The sequence below is a fragment of the Lepidothrix coronata genome, unplaced genomic scaffold (genome assembly GCF_001604755.1).
Source record: "Lepidothrix coronata isolate B3197 unplaced genomic scaffold, Lepidothrix_coronata-1.0 Scaffold44, whole genome shotgun sequence".
Lineage (NCBI taxonomy): Eukaryota > Metazoa > Chordata > Aves > Passeriformes > Pipridae > Lepidothrix > Lepidothrix coronata.
Window position 1 is genome coordinate 5,614,273 of NW_016690224.1, and position 22,841 is coordinate 5,637,113.

The window sequence follows — 22,841 nt, forward strand, 5'->3', positions numbered from 1 at the left end:
TTGTTTATATTTTTCTTTAGATTTAAAAGAAAAGTGGTTTAAAGTGTTAAGTGGAATGCTGTTCTGATTAAACAATGTTTCCATTTCACCCAAAGGCATTTTTTTCTTTTCACTGGTTTTCTGTTAATCTGTTGTGTTACCACAGTAATTTCTTTCCTAGTGGTCCCATCCATAATGCTGCTACTTTATATTCCTTAAAATTTCTCTGCCTTTCCTGGTTACACACAGTGTTACATATAATAATACAAGCAATTCCCAGGGGTATCCATCAGGTTTTAGTGCCTCCACTGCACCTCTCAGTCAGTTTTCTTCAATACCACTCTTGGAAAGCCTCTCTGAGAGGTATTGACCTCATTGCTCTTAGGGGAAATTGAGGCAAAAAAAAAAAGGAAAGTGCTTTGGCAAAGGCACTGTAAGTCAGCAGCAGGGCTGGGAATACAACCAGAGCTCCTGACTGCCAACCCAGTGCTTTAGCTGTGACAGTTCACTCATATAATAAATTGCATTGCAGCATATTTGTACTCTGAACCAGATTAAAAAAAAAAACAGGTTATTTTCTGTAAGAAACAAACCCCTCTTCCTAAGTGAAGTACACTCCTATGCATAAAAATCTACCATTTACTTTTGTTTAAATTTGAAAAAAGTGTAAAAGCTTGGCAATAAATGTTTCTGTGCGAGAACACTTATTCACAAACCTGTGCTCACTGGCATGTAATTTAATTTGTTTTTCCTTCCAGGTGATTTCGGATTTGGAGGAGCAGCTGAACCAGCTCACTGAGGACAATGCAGAACTGAACAACCAGAATTTCTTCCTGTCCAAACAACTCGACGAGGCCTCGGGGGCCAACGACGAGGTTGTGCAGTTGCGAAGTGAAGTCGACCACCTGCGCCGAGAGATCACCGAGAGGGAGATGCAGCTCACCAGCCAGAAACAGGTGAGGCTCTCCAAGTCTGGGCCATGATCTCTGGGTGATAGCTGGCCAATTATCTGAAAAGCAGAAAATTCTTTTAAATCTGGAAACCTATAAGGAATGAATAAGCTTCCAGGGGCCTGTAAGCCTCCCTTCCCAGAGCCATTTTTAGTGAATGGAAATTTTTGGTATTTCCCATTGTGTTTTTACAGAATTTTGCTTTAGAAATTTTGCTCTTTGAAGATATTTAGCATATGATTAAATATCTGAAGATATTCAGAATTATTCATTTTTGATTCTGTGACCCTGGAAATCTCAAAATGTTCGTAATGAGGCCGAACTGACATTATCGGCGATAGCAAGTGAATGTAGGGGAGCCTTGAAATAAATGGGTTGTGATTTACCAGCTTATGTTTGCTGCCAATTTGCATGTGCTGTAATTTAAATGGTAAGGCTGAAGCTTAAAGTGCACGCTTGATGTGGGATGTGAGAATTGATAGGAGGATTTATTTTTAGACTATGGAGGCCTTGAAGACAACATGTACGATGCTGGAAGAGCAAGTAATGGACTTGGAGGCCCTGAATGATGAACTCCTGGAGAAAGAGCGTCAGTGGGAAGCCTGGAGAAATGTTCTAGGGGATGAGAAGTCCCAGTTTGAATGTCGTGTTAGAGAGTTGCAGAGGATGCTGGATACTGAGAAACAGAGCAGGTCTCTCTCCCCTCCTTCCCCTTTTATTAACTTTTATGAAAATGCTCTATAGAAGCTAGTACAAAAATTATATTTAGCATAGGATATGGGAGTTGGAACTAAATATAAAATCTTGTGAGGTAGTTCTAAAAATGGTTTATTAGTTAATAGTCATTCACCAGTGATATTGTTCCTTTTGTTTCTTTGCAAGTGAGAGATTCATGGGGAGTGGTATTTATCACTGTAATTTTTAAAATGTCTTGATTTATTATCTTCTACTTTATTATTTGGAAAAATAGTCTTTGTTCCTAACTCTTCCTGTGGGGTCTTGAAATTTTAAGGCTGTAGTTCTAGCAGGGGCAGGAACAGAGTTATATAATATAAAAGTGTTGCAGCAAACAGTCTGGCTTCATAAAGTAACATCTTGAATTTGAGGCAACCCCTGAAAGAGCTATTGATGCCACTGCACACCAGGGAGAGGTCAAGCCTGAAAGGAGTTAGGTAACATTATTTTCCATTTTAATGCAGAGTGAGAGCAGATCAGCGTATTACTGAGTCTCGCCAGGTGGTAGAACTGGCTGTCAAGGAACACAAGGCAGAGATTCTGGCCCTCCAGCAAGCACTCAAGGAACAAAAGCTCAAAGCTGAGAGCCTTTCTGATAAGGTAACTTTCAACCCCTAGACTTTTATAATTAGATGAAATACTTTTCTGTTGATATTACTTGTAGAAATGTGGCCTCGAGCAGCTTTTTTCAAGATGTTAAAACAAATTAAAAAAAAATGGAGGTCATAGAATAGAATTCTATCTTTAAGCCAAAGACTTCAGATTATCTCTGAAAAAGACTAAAGCAAAAGCAGCCTATGATGCCTGGAATGATGAAGTCCTTCAATAACTTGGTATCTGCATTTGAACACTCCGAATTGTCATTTGGTTGGTTTTTTGCAAGTAAGGAAAGGATAATTATGTCATTATTTATCACGTGCTTGGTGAGGTTGGATTTTAGGATTGTGGAATGCTCTGTTTATCAGTGTTCAGTGTTATCCTGAGCCTCTATCCCACCTGCCTAGCTCAATGACCTGGAGAAGAAGCATGCCATGTTGGAGATGAATGCTCGCAGTTTACAACAGAAGCTTGAGACAGAAAGGGAGCTCAAGCAGAGACTTCTGGAGGAGGTAACCTTGGAGACTCATGTTAGAACTTCAGAAGGTTCCACATCTTGAGGGGGGGAGGTTCTGTGAATAAGTGTTACACATCCATCCTTCTCCTGTATAACTGGGGAGATTAATCAAGGTGGGGGAGTTGTTTTTACTTAAAACTTTGCAGAGTGTGTGGCTGTGTTGGGGAGCAATAAGAGTGAACTGCTCCTCAGGGGAAGGTGAGCTGGAAGCCAGGGTGGGGGCAGCACATCAGGCAAGGACAGGACCTTGCACCCAGTGGGCACAGACCCACAGAACCAGAACAGCAGAGCAGGCTTGGGGAAGGTACCCAGGTTCAGTGGTGGCTCAGTGATCATTACAGAAGCCTGTAGCCATGGGGCACGTCCTAGGCCAGGTCTGTGCCCAGGCACAGCTCTGACCAGGCCAAGTGCAAGGACCACAGCTTAAAACCGGCTCTTTAGGCAATGTGCTGGGAGTGCACAGGTGGAGGTCACAGGTGAGGCTTCTCACAGCCCTTTTTCATCATTAATTTGGGTCACAGGAGTCACATCCAAGGACACACACTTGCACTGTATCAGGGAATCGTTGAACGCAGACAGCGAGTCCCGGGTGGTGGGGGAAAAGGGTGCAGAGGAGGATTTCAGGGGAGGGGTGGTTATGGGCAATTAGAGTCTTCTGGTCTTCTTGGGGTACTGTCAGGGTACCCCTGAGCTGAGAACTCCATTATGCATCACAACAGAAGATTTCTGGCTCTTGCTTTATTACATGTGACTGTTCATGGTTTTCCTGCTCAGGGACTTTCTCATCAATAAAGTGTAAATCCTAAAAGAGTAGTTTGTCATGTGCCCTTTTCTGTTGTTAGTTAGAGACAAAGATGTAAACAGTTGGCCATAATTTTCCTTATCTCATGTGACTATGACTAGCCTGGTTTACAGTAAAGATTATTTTTTTAATTTATTATTACAAAGTACTGGGATGGCTCCTGGTGGTTGTATAGAGAGCTTGAGAAAGTGGTATCAAGAAACTCTTCATGTGCAGTCTAATTAACAATTCTGTATGTGCAGTCTAATTAACAATTACAAGATTTTAAGTGCTCAAAAAAGCAAATAACTTGAACATGCAGTTGAAAGAAATGGCTCTGCCACAGATTAATATAAATACTCTACATAGAAATGCTTGTTTAGTTTTAATGCACTCTGAAAGGAAGGGAATCTTCTAGAATGTTGTAATTTTCCAGCTTTTAAAGAGGTGTCTGTTTACTTTTAAGTTCTGCAATGATGCTTCTTTTACAAGGAGTGATAATGCTTAGCTTGTTTTACTTGTTTTACTTACAAACAAGCAGGCAGCAACCCCAAAACACTGGCCTTTGTTTTCCTATTAACAGCAGGCAAAGCTGCAGCAGCAAATGGATCTGCAAAAGAATCACATCTTCCGCCTGACTCAAGGTCTGCAAGAGGCTCTGGACCGAGCAGATCTTCTGAAGACTGAAAGGAGTGACCTGGAATATCAGCTGGAAAACATTCAGGTGAGGGTGAGGAAGCAGGGCAGGACTCTGCCTCGTTCCCTCTGAGGTTTTAGAATGTTCTACCGTTTCTGTTTGACACTTCCCTTACATTGTTTTTTAGCTCTGTTTTGCTATTGAGTTATCTGTTTGTTTCTTCTGATAAGATGAAATTTCTTACACGTGTGTGTGGTTCACAGGTTCTCTATTCCCATGAAAAAGTGAAAATGGAGGGCACTATTTCTCAGCAAACTAAACTCATTGATTTCCTGCAGGCAAAGATGGACCAACCAGCAAAAAAGAAAAAGGTGGGTGAAACAGGTTTAGGAGGCATGGAATTAAATGGTTTTGTGATTAGTTATGTGCTGTGTATTCTTAATATTCTGTTTTATCTTCCTTTGTGTAACAAAATGTGTCCTCATTTAAGACCACTCCAAGTTGCTGAACGCAAACTTCACTAGGCAGAATGTGTTCTTTGTGGCCTTTCCTGTATTTTGTTATTCCTACAACCCAGTAGCTCCACCTCAGTGAGGCTGTGGGAATACAGAATTTTAAGCATGTTTTTATTTTAATGGTAAGTATTTACATGTGTATGAACTTAGTGTGCATCCAGAGTGGTTGTCTTGTAGTCACAGCATAGGACTAATTAGTCAGGTGATGTGACTTGTGTCACATCCTTGTCATAAGCTGTTCTGTCATGTTGAATTAAGTAATTTAATTTTAACCACGTATTTTGAGATCCTCTGTTTAGATGCTTTCGGAAACTCCAGGTGTGAGTACTGACAGGTAACGTACGTCCCTCTTTAAATGAATCCATATCTCAACATTTTCTCTCCAGTGCCAATTTGAACTAAAAATCCATCCTTAAGCATAACAGAATTGCCATTAGGCCCTCTGGCCGGACTGACACTAGCCAGTGTCACTTTGCCTAGTTTAAGCCATCTCTTGCTAGGAGTTAGGAGTTGTCTGTGTGTTTCTGTTGCTAGGGCCTGTTTAGTCGGCGGAAAGAGGACCCTTCTTTACCCACACAGGTTCCCCTGCAATACAATGAGCTGAAAGTGGCACTGGAGAAGGAGAAGGCTCGTTCTGCTGAGCTGGAGGAGGCTCTTCAGAAAACACGCATTGAACTCAGATCTGCTCGTGAAGAAGGTAGGGGTTAACAGAAAAGGTGAATCTGGAAGGAGACACACGTTTTTGGTCTGAAAACGTGCCTTTAATTGTGTGCCACTATAGCAGTAACTCGTGTTGTTTAATCATTATCTCCTCTTGTGAAGATGCAGTAGGGCTACGCTTTATTCTGCGGGTTGTAACTGCTGAACGGTCGCACAGAACCACTGCTGTGAACTGCTGTGTCGTGTTGGTTGTGTTAACTGAAGTGGCATTTATCTTGTCTGTAGCTGCTCATCGGAAAATATCCGACCACCCTCATCCATCCACTCCAGCCACGGCCCGGCAGCAGATCATCATGTCTGCCATAGTCCGCTCCCCGGAGCACCAGCCCACTCCCATCAGCCTGCTGGCTCCTCCCTCCAGCCGCAGGAAGGAATCCTCCACACCAGAGGGTAGGCTCCCGGCCAGCTTCTTCTCTCTATCATGTCAGTGCTATCTCTTTATTTTTAACTCCAAACCCCGGTTTTTTTTCATGGCAGGGTTATTAGATGATGAGTTCTGCTTTTATTTTTTTGGTTTGAAATTCTGTTTGGATAATATGTTTCTGAAAACTTCGGTAAGGAAGTAATTATTAGCATGAATTGTTTTAAGATCATGTTTCTTTCAAAGGAGTATGTTTTCTTCAAAGGAGTGTGTTTTCTGTTCTACTCCCTGCATTGACAAAAGGATTTATGGGTGTTTTCTTAGCAGTTAACATTTTTGCTTATCTGTAGATTTGTTCTGCTAAAAAGAAAGTTTCTCTCAAGACTTTTGGTAAAGGGAAGAGACTTGGGTTAGGCATAAAAGGAAGATACCAGGTCAAAGATGGCATTGGTTTCCCATTAACTAGAAAAAGGTGATATCCCTCCATATTTTTGAGAATGAAGGGGAGAGGATCACCAGAAAAAAGTAAGGGATTGAGGGCTCTGCTCATTTATTCTTGGTTAACCAGTGTTCCAGAGAGAGACTCTGAATTGAGACCTCCAGCCTTTAGCTGGAAAAAGCCAGAATCCACAGACTGGTCCAGCCCTGGCAGAGAGCTGGGGAGGCCCAGGGTGCTGTGAGGGTGGGTAGCACTGCCATGGGGAAATGTCCTCAGAGGCAGGTCATGGCCAGGGAGGAGAATCGTGTTCATCAGTAAAAGACAATGCCTTGAAGGATAGATCCACTAACAGGGATTTAAGATGCTTTATGAGTGCAGGGGCTGGTGTTACAGCCTGAAGGCTGTAGGAAGAAGTGTATTGATTATCCAGGATAGGTGTGGAAGGGTTTGTTAGCTGTGAGCAAAGCAGAGAGATTACTTTAGCACATCCGAGTGCAGGCTTGAAATTTAGGTGGTTTGATTGACATAGCCTTGCTGCACCAAACATGAGCTGTTACAGTTCTACAGTCTGTTCTACAGCCTGCGCACCTGTATAAGGTAATTCCTGAGGCTGTAACGTAGCTTAAGATGTGCAAATTGCAAAGGAAAATAGCGTCTGTGTTCAGCAGGGCCTTCACAGATAAATGGTGTCACTTTTTGCTGCCTTCAACTGCCAAAACCTCCTGTAACTTTCCTCTCCCGGTGTTCCCCCTGATGATAAATGTTGTCCCTTCCAGAGTACAGCCGCCGCCTGAAGGAGCGAATGCACCACAACATCCCCCATCGCTTCAACGTGGGGCTGAACATGAGGGCCACCAAATGTGCCGTGTGCCTGGACACGGTGCACTTCGGCCGGCAGGCGTCCAAGTGTCTGGGTGAGGGGGCAAACACGGCGGGGCTGGGGCGGGGAGGAGGATCCACAGCCAGCTAGAACAGATTTTCAGTGCAAGCTGAAGGAAGGACCGATATGAAGGCTTTGAAACTAGTTGGTGCAAACGTTCTGCATTAGAAATCATCTGGTGGTTTAGCGTGGAGGGAGAAGCCGGGATTTGCGCGGTAGAAGTTGAGGCAGCTGTGTCATGATTTTTGTGTCGTTTAACATAAGTTTTTCCCTGTCCTTTTTGTCAGAGTGCCAGGTGATGTGTCACCCAAAATGCTCAACTTGCTTGCCAGCTACTTGTGGGCTGCCAGCAGAATATGCCACGCACTTCTCCGAAGCGTTCTGCCGGGATAAAATGAATTCTCCTGGTCTGCAGCTGAAGGAGCCAAGCAGCAGTCTGCGTCTCGAGGGGTGGATGAAAGTGCCAAGGTATAAACAGGAATCTTGGTGCCATATCAGGTGCTGAAATATTTGGAAGAGTTCCTAATATTATCCTGGCTCTTACAATGAGATAATTGGTACGTGCCCATTGCATGGGCATTACAGTTACCACCACTACAATTACAATTGCTGCACTGAACTTTGTAGGAGTTGCATGCTTGTTTTATGTAGGATCCGAGCAGAAAGTCCAACATGGCTTTGTGTTTATTTCCTTCAGGAATAATAAACGTGGGCAACAGGGCTGGGACAGGAAGTATATTGTCCTGGAAGGAACCAAAGTGCTCATTTATGATGCAGAAGCAAGAGAAGGTAACTTAGCATTTCTAGGAAGAACCTATTTTTTAATCTTCAGATGTTGTTTGGTGAGTTGAGAGGCTTAAAGATTGTTACTGTTTGCTATGGTCATATCTAGTTTAGCTAAATCTCCAGTAATAAAGCAACATCATTGTTTTTCTAGATCCTTAACCATTTTGTTAGCTGGCATGTCATAATAATCCAGCTGTGAAACATCCATTGTGCATCCACTTCATTTTGCTATCACAGTTATTTTTTTGCTACCTTTTTGTTCATTCCTAATTTGTCTCCCCATTCCCCTGCAGCTGGACAAAGGCCTCTGGAGGAATTTGAGCTCTGCCTTCCTGATGGTGATGTAACTGTTCATGGAGCTGTAGGAGCTACTGAGCTTACCAATACAGCAAAGACAGGTGAGAATCTTACGTAGATGAGGTCAAATGGATTTCATCTGGCTTGCCATCACTTAGCCTTCTGCTTGGCTGAACAGAATATTCTCCCTTTAACTTCCATTCTGTAACTCTGTAATTATGAGGTTACCTCTATCTGAACTGGGGGAATAGCTCAGCACTCTAGATCTGGTTACATGCAGGCCGTTGCTTCTGTCGTGGTAGTTGAACTGTGGTTAATATGATCATCCACCCAAATGGAAGTAAATTCCCAGAGATTTGTAGCGTAAACACTCGGCTTATTTAAATTTCTTCTCTATCAAGTGTGATGTGTCATACCTCATGCCACCATTGTGCTCTCACCAGAAAGCCATTAACTTAGAAGTACTGTGGGATGTATAGTCTCTTATTATGAAAAAATGTTGATGTGTTGATTTGTATGTACTGAATAGAACTGATGATAAGATTCTGTATGTCTTGACTTTGACATTAAAGGATACAGATTGTTAAAAACAAAGGTTTCCATAACCAGTTTTTACAGATTTTTCTTAATCAGTACAGGGAAAACTTTAGTCAACTGGCTGGTTTTCTATTTTTTTTTTTTTCCACAATGGAATTTCTTTCTCTTTTGAATAAAAGGCAGGAAATTATTTTTGTTTAGTAAAGAGAGCATTGTATGTATGGATTGCATACATCCAGCTAATATTTAGTTGTAAGTAGCTAGCCTGTGCAGGACCTGTAAAGGAGAAACCAGTGTATCAATTGCCATGGTAACATGTCATGATAAATACAACTTCTCTCCGATGAGGCTGAAAGGTGTTGATTTTAAGTCCACTGACAATATTCCAAAAACTAATCTAAGTCTTATTCTATCTATATAACATCTCAGATGTGCCATATATCCTAAAATTGGAGTCTCATCCACACACCACTTGCTGGCCTGGTAGAACACTCTACCTGTTAGCACCCAGCTTCCCTGACAAACAGCGCTGGGTCACAGCACTGGAATCAATAGTGGCAGGTGGGAGAGTTTCCAGAGAAAAAGCTGAGGCTGATGCTGTGAGTATGAAAGTTTCGTTTAATAATAAAATATTCTGGGAGGGAGCAGAGTTTTGAAAAATATTTTTTCGGTATTTGACGTACTGAGGTTTAACTGAAGGTAAGTTATTGCTTCTGCCTTATGAGGTACAATGTGAGCACCAGGAACTAGTTCATTGTGAGACTGATGCTTTATGTTACAGTACCCTTCAAAGACATGGGGAGTGTAGTAAGAGAATCCCAAAATATCTCTGTAATTCCAGCAAAGGAAGAAAGAGTGGTTAGCACATGGTTTAAATCCAGTCTCATGGAATGAGCAAAGAAATAAAGAAAGAAAGTAAAAAGCAAAAACTTATGGAGTCAGAGGTTTTGTTGTTTCTTGACTGTGGGGGAGGTGTGTGTGTGTTTTTAAGTTTGTTTTATTCCTAATAGGAATAAGAAGTTAAACAGATTTGTTTAGGTTTTGGATAGCCTTTTTCACACTGTGTACCAGAAAACTCTATTTTCTGGTAAAGGGAGATTGGATTCTATGGCATCGTGTAAGTGAATGTTAGCTCTGGAGACAGGGAATATCTGACTAGCAGGAAATTCTCTTTTTTTTTCTCAGGCTCACATTCCTTTTGTCTGTGAGAAAAATACGTGCTCCCACCAACATTTGTACTTTCCTTAAATCCTTCCCCTCAGAAAATTCCACTGCTCTGCTGTAAGAGATTGGGGGAAATGGAAAGGATAGGGGCAATAATGGGTTCTGTCTGAGCTTAGGATAATTCTGATTGGTTTGCCTTATTGTGTGTCAGGTAGATAAAAGTCTACTAATTCTTTTGTAGGAGGCATCCCTGCAACTTTTAGCTTTCTGAGAAAAAGCCAAGCTTTTTGCCTGTCTGAAATGATGACCTTACCTTGTTAAAATGCTCACAGATAAAGAAATGAAGATAAACTCAATAAGAAAAAAAAAAAAAAATCTTTTTGTCATTTGCAGAAACTGCTTGGAAACTCCCTGCTGAAGCTGGAGGGTGAAGACCGTTTGGATATAAATTGCACAATGCCCTTCAGTGACCAGGTAATGATGATGTTCAGTGGGGCCTTTCTGAGTAGTGGATAATTCATTCATGGAAGTGGTGTCTTAATGGCAATAGGTGTAATTACACACTTGCTTGTGGGTTTGGTTTTTTTCTCTTCACTGCCAACGAGTGTCATCCAAGTTTGCTCTTGGAGCATTCCTTGTTCACCTCATGCAGTGCTATTTTTTCCCCTGTTGTAGGTAGTGCTGGTGGGGGCAGAGGAAGGTCTCTATGCCCTGAATGTCCTGAAGAATTCCTTAACACACATCCCAGGAATGGGTGCCGTCTTCCAAATTCACCTCATCAAGGACCTGGAGAAGCTACTCATGATAGCAGGTACTGGGCTGTGTGTTACCACTGGCCCTGCAGGGAGTAGATGGGGCTGGCTTTGTGCTGCACTGAGGTGCCAAAGGGCCCTTTGCCTTTGGATTCATCACAGGCTTTTGTCTGGTCCTTTGTCAGTATTTGCCAGGAGTCACTTACTGTGGTTAACACAGCCTGGTCTGAGGCTGGTGAATGGATATGGGCATGAAGGCTCAGTTAAACCTTCCAGAGAAAGTGATTTCTCTGTTTCCAAAGCTGAGGGAGGGAAGAAACAGAGAAAAAACATTTCCAGGTTAGAGGTCAGTCATCATTGCAAGTCCAGTTTGAAAAGTGTTGAGCTGATTAGTGAGCATCTCTCCTCCTAATCACTGCATAACCTTTTTAATTAACTGTTTGAGGACCACGATGTGATCACTGTGGCATAGGGCCAGTAACTCTTAACCTCTCTTGCCCTAAATACTAATCCATGTAACAAAGCTGGGACTTCCTGTCATGATTTAAGATTCCCTTCTGAAAGGAACACAAGTTTTAATGTCTCCATCTGTGGTTTTCCAGAGATAATCCTTCCCACACTGATGTAGGCATGCTGAACATTAGGGTGTATCTTAAGCTGAAAGCCCAAATTATCAAGTGTCTATATGACATTTGTAGGGAATGAAAAACAAATTTTCTCTCTTGTTCTGTTTGTTCTGCATTTTTCCCCTTGTAAGGATTTAAGCTGTCCATGCTTTATTTGTGTCAGGGTGGTACAGAACAAAGCAAATCTCACACATAATGAGGAGAGGGCTGTGTTAGTCTGTTGCTGGACTTCTGAGAAGAACTGTGTTTGGGCTATAATGCAATTTATTAGGCCACTTCTTGGAAGTCCCTTGCCAATTCCCTTGGCACAGAGAGGTTAAAACATCTTGTACTTAAAACATCTTGTACTTTAAGAAGTTCTGAAGGGTAAAATAAAACTTCCTGGCTAATTTTGAATGGTGTCCTAATGAGGCCACAGTCGCTGTGATCTGCTAGACCTTAGCAACACTAATAACTCACGGAGGGAATGGTTGTTCTCTCAGTGGATTTACTGCCTGTCGTGGGGTTCGGTTTCTCTAAGTTTTCTGTTTCACTTTGAGTAGGAATAATATGGGATGAATTCTACATGGTACCTTGTGACTGTTTCCACAGTAACAGCCTGTAATGAGGAGCTGCTGCTTAGGTAACAGGACAGACTTTTGTAGAGAATAGGGAACCCTCCCTTGATGAAATGCAACCATTTTTGTTTCCAGGAGAAGAAAGGGCTCTGTGCCTTGTTGATGTAAAGAAAGTGAAGCAATCTCTAGCCCAGTCTCACCTCCCAGCCCAACCCGATGTCTCACCAAATATCTTTGAGGCTGTCAAAGGATGTCACCTTTTTGCTGCTGGCAAGGTAGGAAACAGCTCCCTTGTGCCTCCAGACCTCCCCTTAGACTGCTCTGAGTTTAATATTAGTAAAATCAGCATCTTTATTCCACTGGCAACACATCCAAGGTCTATATTCTTGTTTTAAATATTTTTCTTCAAATAAGAAGAGTGTATGGGCTGAAGAGAGGCTGAGCTGGAGACAGAATGGGGAATCTGCTACTAATATGGATAAATTTAACCAGGATGCCATGGTGGTGTAGCCTAAACTGCTAGATAAAAGAAATCCAGCAGAGCATAGTACAACTGCCTCCTCACCACTGACTGTAATTTTGAGATTTATAATTAGTGAATTCTATCCTCTGTTTGTTCTTTAATGCCATGTTCCCAGGCCAGCAGATTTCCTTAGGTGTTTGCATCACTTTAATTCTTGACATTTACATAAATTACTGGGTTTAGTAATGGAACATTTAACCATAACAAAAATACTCATTAACAAGTACTTCTATGGAGTACTTTGGTAACAAACGGAACACCATTCATTTCAAGGTGATGTTTAAGATAACAGTTTCAGGGATTGAAATGTAGACCTGACCTATTTGAGTTTGTTAATCCCTTTCCTGTGGAAAACCTTCTAATTTTTTATTAACTTCTTCCAAGTATAAAGGAGATCATAGAAGCCATTTAAATTCACGTTCTTTTTTGAGAATGTGAAGAGGCTTTTCATTATTCCATGAATTCACAATAATTACCCTTTTAAAAAATTGTACTTGCTTATCTCTGCAAAGCTCTTTTTGTGGCAAGAGGTAACTTGGATCCATTTCACTTGCTCAGCAATAGAATTTACTCTGTATTACCATCCTGAACTGTGCTTGTTATCTTCCTTACAGGTTGAGAACACTCTTTGTATCTGTGCAGCCATGCCCAATAAAGTGGTGGTTCTGAGATACAACGAGAGCTTGAGCAAGTTCTGTATCAGAAAGGTGAGCTTAGTAACTCCCTGCAGTAGCTGAGGTAATTCACAGAGTGCACTAAACCTTTGTTTAAAACAAACATCTAGAACCTTTTTGCATGCATGAGAACACTTGTTTGCCAGCTAAAATGATAACAAATTGCGCTGTGCACTGACTCAAAGTGGAGTAGGCAGCAATTTCCTTTAATAAGAGTTGGCATATTTGGAGAGATGCAGAACAGAACTGTGACTTTTTGAGATATTGGTTTCAGCTGTAATTGTACCCTCATTTATTTGGTCCCAAAAAAGGCTTTCTTAATTATCCAGCTGTCTTAATTATCCTCACCTCTGTTGTCTTTGGAGAAATCCATAACAAATTACTTCACTCTTCTTAGCAACTGTGGAAGCAATGGGTGTCTGAATTTGTCCTACTGCACAAGTGAAAACTGAAGGGTATATTGGTGTTATTCCATCTCAGGATAGGCAGCTCTTTCCCCTACTTATCCCGGTACATGTGTACTTTCTCCTGGCAGCAAACAAGGCTGTAAGGTGTGGATCTCTCGTGGCTGTGTGTGCCCTCCTCTGTACAAAACCCCAGCCACCTGCAGCCCCAGCCCTGTGTGGAATCTGCACAGGTCCTGCTGCTCTCTGCCATGCAGGGAGGGAAAGCAGAACTGCTGCAACTCCCCTCAGCCAGCTGCAGGCAGATCACACTCAGAGCATCTGGCCCACTGCTCCTCTCAAACACAACTCCAATGGAATGTCAGGAATAAATTTTATATGTTCATATAGAACCAGAGGGAAGCCTCAAAATAATAGGGATCTCTCCTCAGAACAGAGAGTTTAAACAGCCTTATAAAAGGCTGGCACCCAGAAACTCATGTCCTCTCCAATTCACAAATTAAGGGATGTTCCAGTCAAACTACACGTCCCTGTGAGGTTCTGCAGGTGGCTTTGAAGGCACTGGTTCAATTTACAGCCTGATTGAGGCTGTTATTCCCACCAAGTTCTACATGGGCACTGCAGGAGGGAAGCAGTGGGCACAGTCATGCAGATCTGGCCTCCTCAGGAGGAAAGACATGTCTTGGCACAAACAATGCAAACCTGGAACATCTACAGGCATTGTAGCTGATACCAACTCCTGCTCACAATGGAGCAGCAGCCAGCAGGATTTACTGAGGATGTACAGCCCTGTCCTTTGACAAGGGAACATGCAAAGGCGTGTTTTAGAAGGCAAGTTTTCCTTATCTCCACTAATCCAGACAACTGAATTTAGATCCTAACAAGATGGCAGCAAGCCCAGAATATGCTCTTCTTTTCTGCCAACTAAATTTCCAGATAAGCTAGGAATTATGCAAGGAATCTTGTCCTCAGAAGATCTGGGCATCTGTGTGTTGTGTCAGGCTAACCTGCAGAGCTGTCCTAGCTGTGCAATCAAAAGGCAGGTCTTGGACAATGTTTCTGTGTAATGTTGAACAAAGAAGGAAGGAAGGAACGTTGTTTATGTTTGTCTTCCTTAAGGAGCCATCAAGCTGATCTCTGGAGTGTTAACAGCTTTAGGGAGCTGATTCTTGCTCTTGGGAGGATCATGGACATGCCTACTGACAAGAGTTCTGCTCCATGGGTTAGAAAGAGTTTGGGACTTGACTGGGGTCAATCCTGCTGCAGTTTTCTGGGAAATTTTGTCTGCCTTTCCAGCAGCTGCCCTGATTCATGGTGACTTCTAGGCTAGGAAGTGATTGTTCCAGCACAGCTACACTGCAGCTGGGGCAGTTCTGACAGATAAACTTCCCAGTGACAAGCCTGTCTTACAGCCCCAACTGCTCAGTCCTGGTCTTATGTCATCTCCAAGCCCTGCCCAGGCAGGCAGTCCTTGGCATGGCTGTCACCTACTGCAAGCAGGGAGCTGCTCCCTACTGCTCCAGAAAACTGAGCTGCAGAGCAGACAAGCGTCCTCCAGAACAGCATATTCTTCCAAAAGGAAGAGGATAATATTTGGCTTAGCACCTGGAGCTGAGCTGATATGCAAGTCTATATTCAAGCAAGTATCACTTCCAACAAAACAATTCCTTTAACGAGAGGTTTTTTTCCATATGTGTTTGAGACTTTGACGTTGCCATCTCTCTCTTTATAGAGACATATGTGGCAGTTTACAATCTTCCAGACTAAGCATTATCTGTAAACTGCTACAGGGAACTAATATCTGTCCATACTGTCCTCTTTTCCAGGAGATTGAAACCTCGGAGCCTTGCAGCTGCATCCATTTGACCACTTACAGCATCATCATTGGAACCAACAAGTTCTATGAAATTGAGATGAAGCAGTACACGCTGGAGGGTAGGAGACAATTCCTGAGGAATGCTCCAAGTGGCTCCACAGATTCTTTTGGTGGGGCTGCTCTAAAACACTTCAGGAAAAAGACATTGGTGCCAATCAAGGTGTTTTTCTCCATTCTCTTTGCAGAGTTTCTTGATAAAAATGACCACACTTTGGCCTCTGCTGTGTTTGCTGCTTCCACCAACAGTTTTCCAGTCAGTATCATCCAAGTGAACCCAGCGGGGCAGAGGGAGGAGTATCTGCTGTGTTTCCATGGTAGGTGGTGGATGGCTGTGCAGGTGTTGCACTACACCTGTTCTCTGGCACGTGAGCTGCAGAAGTGCTGCTGAATTTTGGGCAGCCTGTTTCTGGCTTAAAAGTTCTTCCTGCTGTGGATCAGTTGCTGCACGTAGACTGTGCCTGAAGGAAGGACTGCAGCCAGTGGAGTTAAGTGCAAACAAGTGTTTGATTATCCTGATAAATGTTCAGGGGTTCTCAGACCTGAGCTTTGTCTGGTTTCCTTGCAGACAGATGAGACTTTTTAACCTTCTTGTGATGAAATAAGAGAGGGTGTTATTTTTTTTTATGAAATAAGAGAGGGTGTTATTTTTTTTGTGTAACTGCTTTTGTTGCCCTCTTGGACAGTGTCATGGCAATGCACAGGAAGTCTTCAAAAGCAGTAATTCTGGGTGACTAATGGTAGGAGTCTGCAAATTGAATAATAACCTTACCTTAATGAGTACAGAGAGCCTCAGAACTGCAGCACCTTTTGGCCTGACAGTACTCCTACATCTCACCAATTCCATGTCAATTGGAGTAATTCACAACACTCCAGGATGTGCAAGATAATCTCTGCACCTTGTCCCTGATAAAAAGCCTGGGGTAACTGCCTTTGTCCCTTCAAAAAAAGGGAATAAAATTCAAGCACCTGCTCGTGACATGACATGACTTTTCTTGGCAGAGTTTGGTGTCTTTGTGGATTCCTACGGAAGACGCAGCAGGACAGATGACCTGAAGTGGAACCGCTTGCCCTTGGCTTTTGGTAGGTGTTGGGGGGCAGTCACTTGGATTATGGAAATTATTGAAGCATCCTCGTGGGATGGGTACTCTGCACTCAGCATTTCTGTTTCCTTCTCGCTTTCCCAATTCTCCTAGAAACTATGGAGATTTCCCCACGATTTAAGCTCATCCAGATGGCAAAACCTTCTGAAGTAAAAGCAATTTAAGGAAAACTAAACCAAAGTTACATTTCCTTAATTTTCCTAGTCTGACACTGACTGAACTGGCTAGTGCAATTTCTGATGATGCTTGCAAGTTTCTGAAATAGCCAAGAATACATGATGGCATTGTGGTTCCCTCAGGCTTTTCGTGCTGCCTAATGGGATTTTGTTCAGTTAATAGTCGGTTTTTAATGTCTTTTTCATGATACTTTGGTTAGTGAAGTCCTTGAGACACAGTTTCAAAGCAACAATTCTTTGAGCTTGCATCTCCCCCCTTAGTGATAGTGTCTGTGTCTTATTACAGAAAATGTATTCCTCAGTTTTCCCAGAGGGCTGTCAGGCTCTCTTGTACTCACGGATGTGATTTAGAAGTTTTTAATAGAGAATTTATTTTGTGTTTTTTCCCGTCTTTGTGCTGCTCCTGCAGCCTACAGGGAGCCCTATCTGTTCGTGACCCACTTCAATTCCCTTGAAGTGATCGAGATTCAGGCACGAGCTTCTCTAGGGTAAGTTGTTCTCTTTTCACCCCTTTGAACAGCCTGTGGTGCAGAATATATGGACTTGCCAGGAAAAGGCAACCATTGCCATTGTAAAGACTTTTCCTGCAATTTTACCCAGAACTCCTGCACGAGCCCACTTGGAGATACCAAACCCACGGTACCTCGGGCCTGCCATCTCCTCAGGAGCGATCTACTTGGCCTCCTCCTACCAGGACAAGTTAAGGGTGATCTGCTGTAAGGGCAATCTGGTGAAGGAGACCAACAACGAGCAGCAGCAGCACCACAGAGGCTCCTCTGCCACGCGCAGGTACGGTGACATCAGGGTGTTACAGTCCCTCACGAGTAAACCTCACCCCTGATGTGGTGGAACAGATTCCCTTGTTCTGTTCTTAGAGAAGGAGGCTGGTGATAGCCTGTTACTGTAATGCTGGAGGAGAGTCACTGATGTTTTAAAACCCAGAAGGGAAAAAACTTCATCTCTCTAGGAAGATGGGGATAATCTCCACAAATGCTTTGTGATCTTCTGCTGGTTTACTTTGATGTTGTGATCAAGCTCTGACTTTGAAGCTTGGTGACCTCAGATGCTGTTGATATGACACTAGACATGGGTTGGCTGTAACAAGCTCTAAAGCAAGAGCCCCTTCCTGTCAAATAATGAGTCTGCCTCAGGGAGACAGCTTTGGGAAGCTGTGATATGATACAGCACAACAGTGATACTTCACACAGGTGACTAAATACTGGGGCTGGTAGTGCCCCTCTGCACAGGAGACAGAGAAATCGAGGCTTGTAGCTCATCCCAACCTGGCCTGAACATCCCAGAAAATTCTGAGTGTGAAAACGCATATATCAAACTTCAGTGCATTTTTATATAAGAAGTGTATGGCTGAAGTGTACAAAAAGATGTTGTTTTCTGGCCTGTTCCACACACCTGACTTACATCAGCAATTCCTTAGAGGCACTTGACCCGTGTGGCTCATGTGATGGATACTCAGCTACCAAAGTATCTCTGCACTGAGGGCTGATGCTGACGCTTTTCACCTGAGAGCTGCTGGGCGTGTTATGGGGGAAAGTTACACTTTTGCCAAAAGAAAACGTAACGAGAGGTTTTTGTCACTCAGCTGTTCCCGTCCCTTGTTTTTGAATGACAGCAGCCCCAACAAGAGAGGCCCCCCCACCTACAACGAGCACATCACCAAGCGCGTCGCCTCCAGCCCGGGCCCCCCGGAAGGTCCCAGCCACCCTCGGGAGCCAAGCACACCCCACCGGTACCGCGAGGGCAGGACGGAGCTGCGGAGGGACAAGTCCCCTGGGAGACCTCTGGAGAGGGAGAAATCCCCAGGGCGGCTGCTGAGCACCCGCAGGGAGCGCTCCCCGGGACGACTGTTCGAGGACAGCAGCCGAGGCAGGATGCCTGTGAGTGGTGCCAGAACTCCTCTTGCTCAAGTCAATAAGGTAAGTCAGAAGCCTGGAGACTTCTCTGTTCTCAGGACAGGCTTGTATGTACTGCAGAAGGGCTGGTGGGACTGTGAAGTACAAGAGCAAATCAAATCTCACCCCTCTGCTCCTCAAATTGTGTTAGAACAGAGCCCACATGGTGTCACTCCCTGGCTCTGTGACCATCTTCCCTGGGCTAGTTCTGTGACTGCAAATGCTGCTTGACTCTAGAACAGGTGAATTTACTATCAGAAATCAAGTGATAGAGGATTTGAAGGGGGTTAAGGTCTGGGCCTGCTGCGCTCAGTGGTGCTGACAGTGCCTGCCTGTCAGTGTTTTCGGATGATGCCCCCTGGCAGGGGGCAGGACTGTGTCCTGGCTCCATGGGAGCAGCAGGTGATGTTCTGCTGCTGGCACCTCGTGCCTGGGAGAGAAACATCTGTGACTTGTAACTGTGGTTTTATTTCCCTGCCAGGTCTGGGACCAGTCTTCAGTGTAAGTCTCAGCTAGACAAAGTTACTCATCTTGACCTGCAGGAAAAAAAGGAAATATACTGAGTATATGCACTCCATCTGTCTGCTGCCCAGTTCCCAAACAGCATTCCTGGGCCAAAGCTCGCTCCGCAGCGGGAGCCGTGGCGCTTCTGAAGATCCTTCGCAGCTCAGTTGATTTCTCTGCACTTTCCTGCACTCCTGTTTTTGCACTTTGTACTACTGTTACTCTTTCAAGCAGTTCATGAACTTTTTGTATCCACTTTAGTCCCTAGTAGATCATCAAGGAAATGGGACTAGTGTCCCGCCCCAGGTCGTTACTGTGGTTAGCACCCCTTACCAGAGAGTTGGGCATAGTTCTGAGACGTGCTGGGAGCCCCTGATGGCCTGGAAACAGAAGGGCCAAGGTGAGTGAGTCTTTCAATAGGAGCTGTGGTTGGATGTTCTCCACAGAACACGAGAAAAAATTACTTCTGATTAGTCTGTTCACCTGCCACTTCTGAAAGTTATTTTGTTCTCACTAAAATTGCTCTAGAGCAGCTCTGATGGGGAGGGAAGATCTCTGCTTTAACCGACCCCCCTGCCCGGCCCTGAGACAAAGTGCATTACCTATAAGCTACTGGGTTGTAAGACTTTATCCAGGTCTTCTGCATGACAGTTCACTGCATGCTGCTGCACCATCACTGGCTGCTCTCTCCTTTTAGGTTGCTTTGCTGAGTAGTGTATTGTACCTCACTTGTAAATTAACCGAAACCTTTAGATTACGCTGCAAAATAACCGTTACTCTGGAAATTTGGCAACGAAGAGTTAACAAGCCTTATTCTATGACAAGAGTTACAGTCACACCTGTGTTCTCCTCTCAGCACTGGACACGGTCCCTTCAGCAATGAGTCCTGCCAGCCTCAGCTCCCCGAGGGAGCAGCCCGGGCTGGCTCCTCCCGTGAGCTGTAGCTTGTCCTACAATAAGATGCGGTGTGGTGGCACAGGACACTCACAGGGAGCAGCTCTGGCAGGTGCTGACACACCTTCGCTGCCGCCTGTCCGACCTCGAGCCTTTTATTGCTTCCTATTCTCTTTTGCTGTGAACATGAAGCAGAGAGCAAATGATTTTCAAAGCAGGTTTTTGACCATTCCCTCTGCAATAGCAACATCCTAAGTGAACAACCATGTTCTTTACAACTGGGAAGAGCAAAAGTGCATCCAATCTTCCCTTGGCACCACACTTAAAACTTCTGCTAGTCCCTTGCAAGCCTGTGCTAACCTGTTCTAGAAACCCATCAAAATTCCAATGCCTTGTCAGTGTCCTTTGGCGAGTTTCATGGATATTGTATTCAGTTCTCTTGTCTGTTGGGTTATTTTCAATCAGATGATTTGGCAGGAAACTTGCTGAAAGTTTTTGTCTCCTGGTCTGAATATTTTGAAAGGTCACAGAGATCAGTCTTTAAATCTTTGCATCTCATGGAAGATCTTCAAGACCTCAGAAATGGGCTTGTTGAGTCCTGAAAGTGTATATCTTGTGTCTTGTTCGTGAAATGCTTCCTGCTATAGAAATAGCTCAAAGGACTGTACATATTTACAAGAATCTTTATATTCGTAACAAAAGGGAATTGAATTGGTTTCTACTTTTTTATTGTAAACTGTGCGTTTTTCAACACTAGCTTTTTGTTTTACTGGTGGTTGTGGACAGCCATCTTCAGACACTGGAGGGCCCTCAGCTCAGTCCTCCTCGCTCCCATGAAGAAATATTGTAACATTAAATTGCAATTGAAGCTTGTTAGCATAAATGAGGTTTTAGGTCTCTAAAAGTACAGGATTTTTCTTCATTACCTTTTTATTATTGACAAGGGAGGGAACCAGAGGGCCAGTTCAAAGCTCCACCTGGAAAGTATTGAACTTTGTTGTTGAACAATAACCAAATAAAACAAATAACTATCTTGACTGGCATGGTGAAATGACGGCTTCCTTCTCCCTGGAGTCCCCCTGCCCATCCTGCCCCCTCCCAGCCCCGGGGCTGGGGAATCCACGGGTGTCACAGTTGACCTGAGACCTAACCCTGGCAATATTTAGCATTTAATACTCATCATTCCCTGAACAAGTAGTTGTAAGTGGCTTCACCAACCCCAAGTATGTTCACGTGAACTACAACAGGTGGATTAATCCAAGTCCTTTACTAGAGCAGCAGTCAGCTGCAAACACCTACAGCTAAATCCTGCCCTCGTGTGCTTCACCAGTGAGAGGGGTAGAGGTAAAACATGTGTGAGTATCTGGGAAAACAGTCTTGCCCTGGTAAATGACCCCATGCATCTTGAGCTGGAAAAAACCATCTTAATTAACAATAGTGTGATCTAATGTCAGGTTTGGGATTTATCCCAGCACCGTCCTGGTAGCAAAGTGGACAGAGACAGTTCCTCATCCCACTGCTGTAACATGCTGGTGCTTTAAGGCCTAATAGCTGCAACTTTAAAAAAAAAGACCATTCACAAATCCAGTCAGATTGAGTACAACCTGCAGAGTTACTGTACAGCTCAACTTACACCTGCTGGGAAAACTTGCTAGATCAGACTTAAATGTAAATAACATCTATTTTTAACTGAACCAGTTTTTACAGGGTCTGAAGTATTCTTTCACAGGAAGAGGTTTTTAATATTCACACTGCTGCCTACAGTAACTTAATTTGTCCTCCTACTGTTCAGTGTTTTTGGTTCTGTGCACATCCCCACCCCCTCAGCCCTGACAAAGGGCTTGTTGGAGGCTGTGGGGGTGGGTTACCAATGGCTCCTCTTACGTTTTGGTCTACATGACATTCTCCATGAAAAATGCTCTACATAAACCCCGAGCTGCTTGATTTATCTATTGTGCCTACTATGATGTATATGATGAAATGCTGACTTGTTCAATGTTCCTTTATTTCTTTTACTGTGCACAAAGAATACTTATTTAAAGCTCATTGTTGCAGTCCTATGATGCATGATCCGAATTGTAACAAAACTAAACTAATCCAGAAACTGGTGGAGTAAAAAAAAAATTATTATTTATCGAGCCTTTTGATTCCCAAAAACCCTGCACAAATCCATGTCAGCTGGACCCCCAGAGGCTGTGCTGAAATTCATGGGGTCGGGGAGGGCAGGGAACTCTTGTTATTTCTGTACTGGTTTACTCCAGAGTCCCCAAAAGTGACTGTAACAAAAGTCTCTGCATCTACCTTAAAAAATGTGCTCTCCTAGCAACAGCCAAGAATAAACATAACAGCACAGACTGTGAGCTGTGGGTGGGGAATGTAAGTGAGCTAATAAATCCAACTCTTGATCCAGCTTTTGCCTTTGGAGGGAATTGATTCATCCCATTGCAATAAGGGAACACAGAGTGATTAATTCATTCACCCATCAAACAGAAAACAACCTATCAAAAACCAATAAAAAGACCCCAAAACCCACCCCCCCAGCAGAAACCAAAAATAAAAGCAGCCTTTACCTCTTCCTTCATTCGCTCTCCTGCAGATGTTCCTGGTGGAGAGAAAGGGATGGGGGGTCTGAGGGGGGCTGTGGCTTACCTGAGGAAGGGTGTGGCTGCTGGGAATGTCATTGAGGCCACAGGTACCAGGGAACACCTCACCTCCGTCACGCGGTGCCCCTGACTGGAGAGGCCCTGGGGCCTGTGGGCAGCTGGGCTCATTCCAGGGGCAGGGAAGGGTGGAAGTGGTGATGGATCATCATTCCTGTGGGGCAGCAGCTGGTCACACAGCCTGGGCCCCCCCACCCTGGGCTCTGAGTTCCCCCTACAGCTTTTTTGGGGCTGCAAAAGCTGATGGTGGCTGCAGCCCCTGTACCCAGTGCTCTGCCAGCTGAGACAGG

At 43.9% G+C, this 22,841-nt stretch overlaps 1 protein-coding gene across 11 annotated transcripts in view; it reads left to right on the forward strand.

Moving 5' to 3' along the window:
• Window positions 1-22,300, forward strand: part of CIT (citron rho-interacting serine/threonine kinase) — an 82,820-nt gene extending 60,520 nt beyond the window's left edge. For 6 of the 11 annotated variants that reach the window (XM_017814114.1, XM_017814124.1, XM_017814119.1 and 3 more), the window contains 24 exons: window positions 738-935; window positions 1,428-1,621; window positions 2,129-2,264; window positions 2,669-2,773; window positions 4,143-4,283; window positions 4,460-4,567; window positions 5,246-5,408; window positions 5,657-5,821; window positions 7,008-7,145; window positions 7,399-7,579; window positions 7,809-7,900; window positions 8,191-8,295; window positions 9,161-9,330; window positions 10,289-10,369; window positions 10,571-10,706; window positions 11,966-12,105; window positions 12,968-13,060; window positions 15,258-15,366; window positions 15,493-15,621; window positions 16,307-16,387; window positions 16,993-17,071; window positions 17,184-17,372; window positions 18,214-18,517; window positions 18,975-20,928. In XM_017814114.1, coding sequence (XP_017669603.1) covers window positions 738-935; window positions 1,428-1,621; window positions 2,129-2,264; window positions 2,669-2,773; window positions 4,143-4,283; window positions 4,460-4,567; window positions 5,246-5,408; window positions 5,657-5,821; window positions 7,008-7,145; window positions 7,399-7,579; window positions 7,809-7,900; window positions 8,191-8,295; window positions 9,161-9,330; window positions 10,289-10,369; window positions 10,571-10,706; window positions 11,966-12,105; window positions 12,968-13,060; window positions 15,258-15,366; window positions 15,493-15,621; window positions 16,307-16,387; window positions 16,993-17,071; window positions 17,184-17,372; window positions 18,214-18,517; window positions 18,975-18,998 — 3,261 coding nt within the window. In that variant the 3' untranslated portion in view covers window positions 18,999-20,928. Of the gene's footprint in view, window positions 1-737; window positions 936-1,427; window positions 1,622-2,128; window positions 2,265-2,668; window positions 2,774-4,142; window positions 4,284-4,459; window positions 4,568-5,245; window positions 5,409-5,656; window positions 5,822-7,007; window positions 7,146-7,398; window positions 7,580-7,808; window positions 7,901-8,190; window positions 8,296-9,160; window positions 9,331-10,288; window positions 10,370-10,570; window positions 10,707-11,965; window positions 12,106-12,967; window positions 13,061-15,257; window positions 15,367-15,492; window positions 15,622-16,306; window positions 16,388-16,992; window positions 17,072-17,183; window positions 17,373-18,213; window positions 18,518-18,974 lie in introns of all 11 variants that reach the window. The other 5 variants (XM_017814120.1, XM_017814118.1, XM_017814123.1 and 2 more) reach the window with 3 other exon arrangements.
• The last annotated feature ends 541 nt before the right edge of the window (window positions 22,301-22,841 follow it).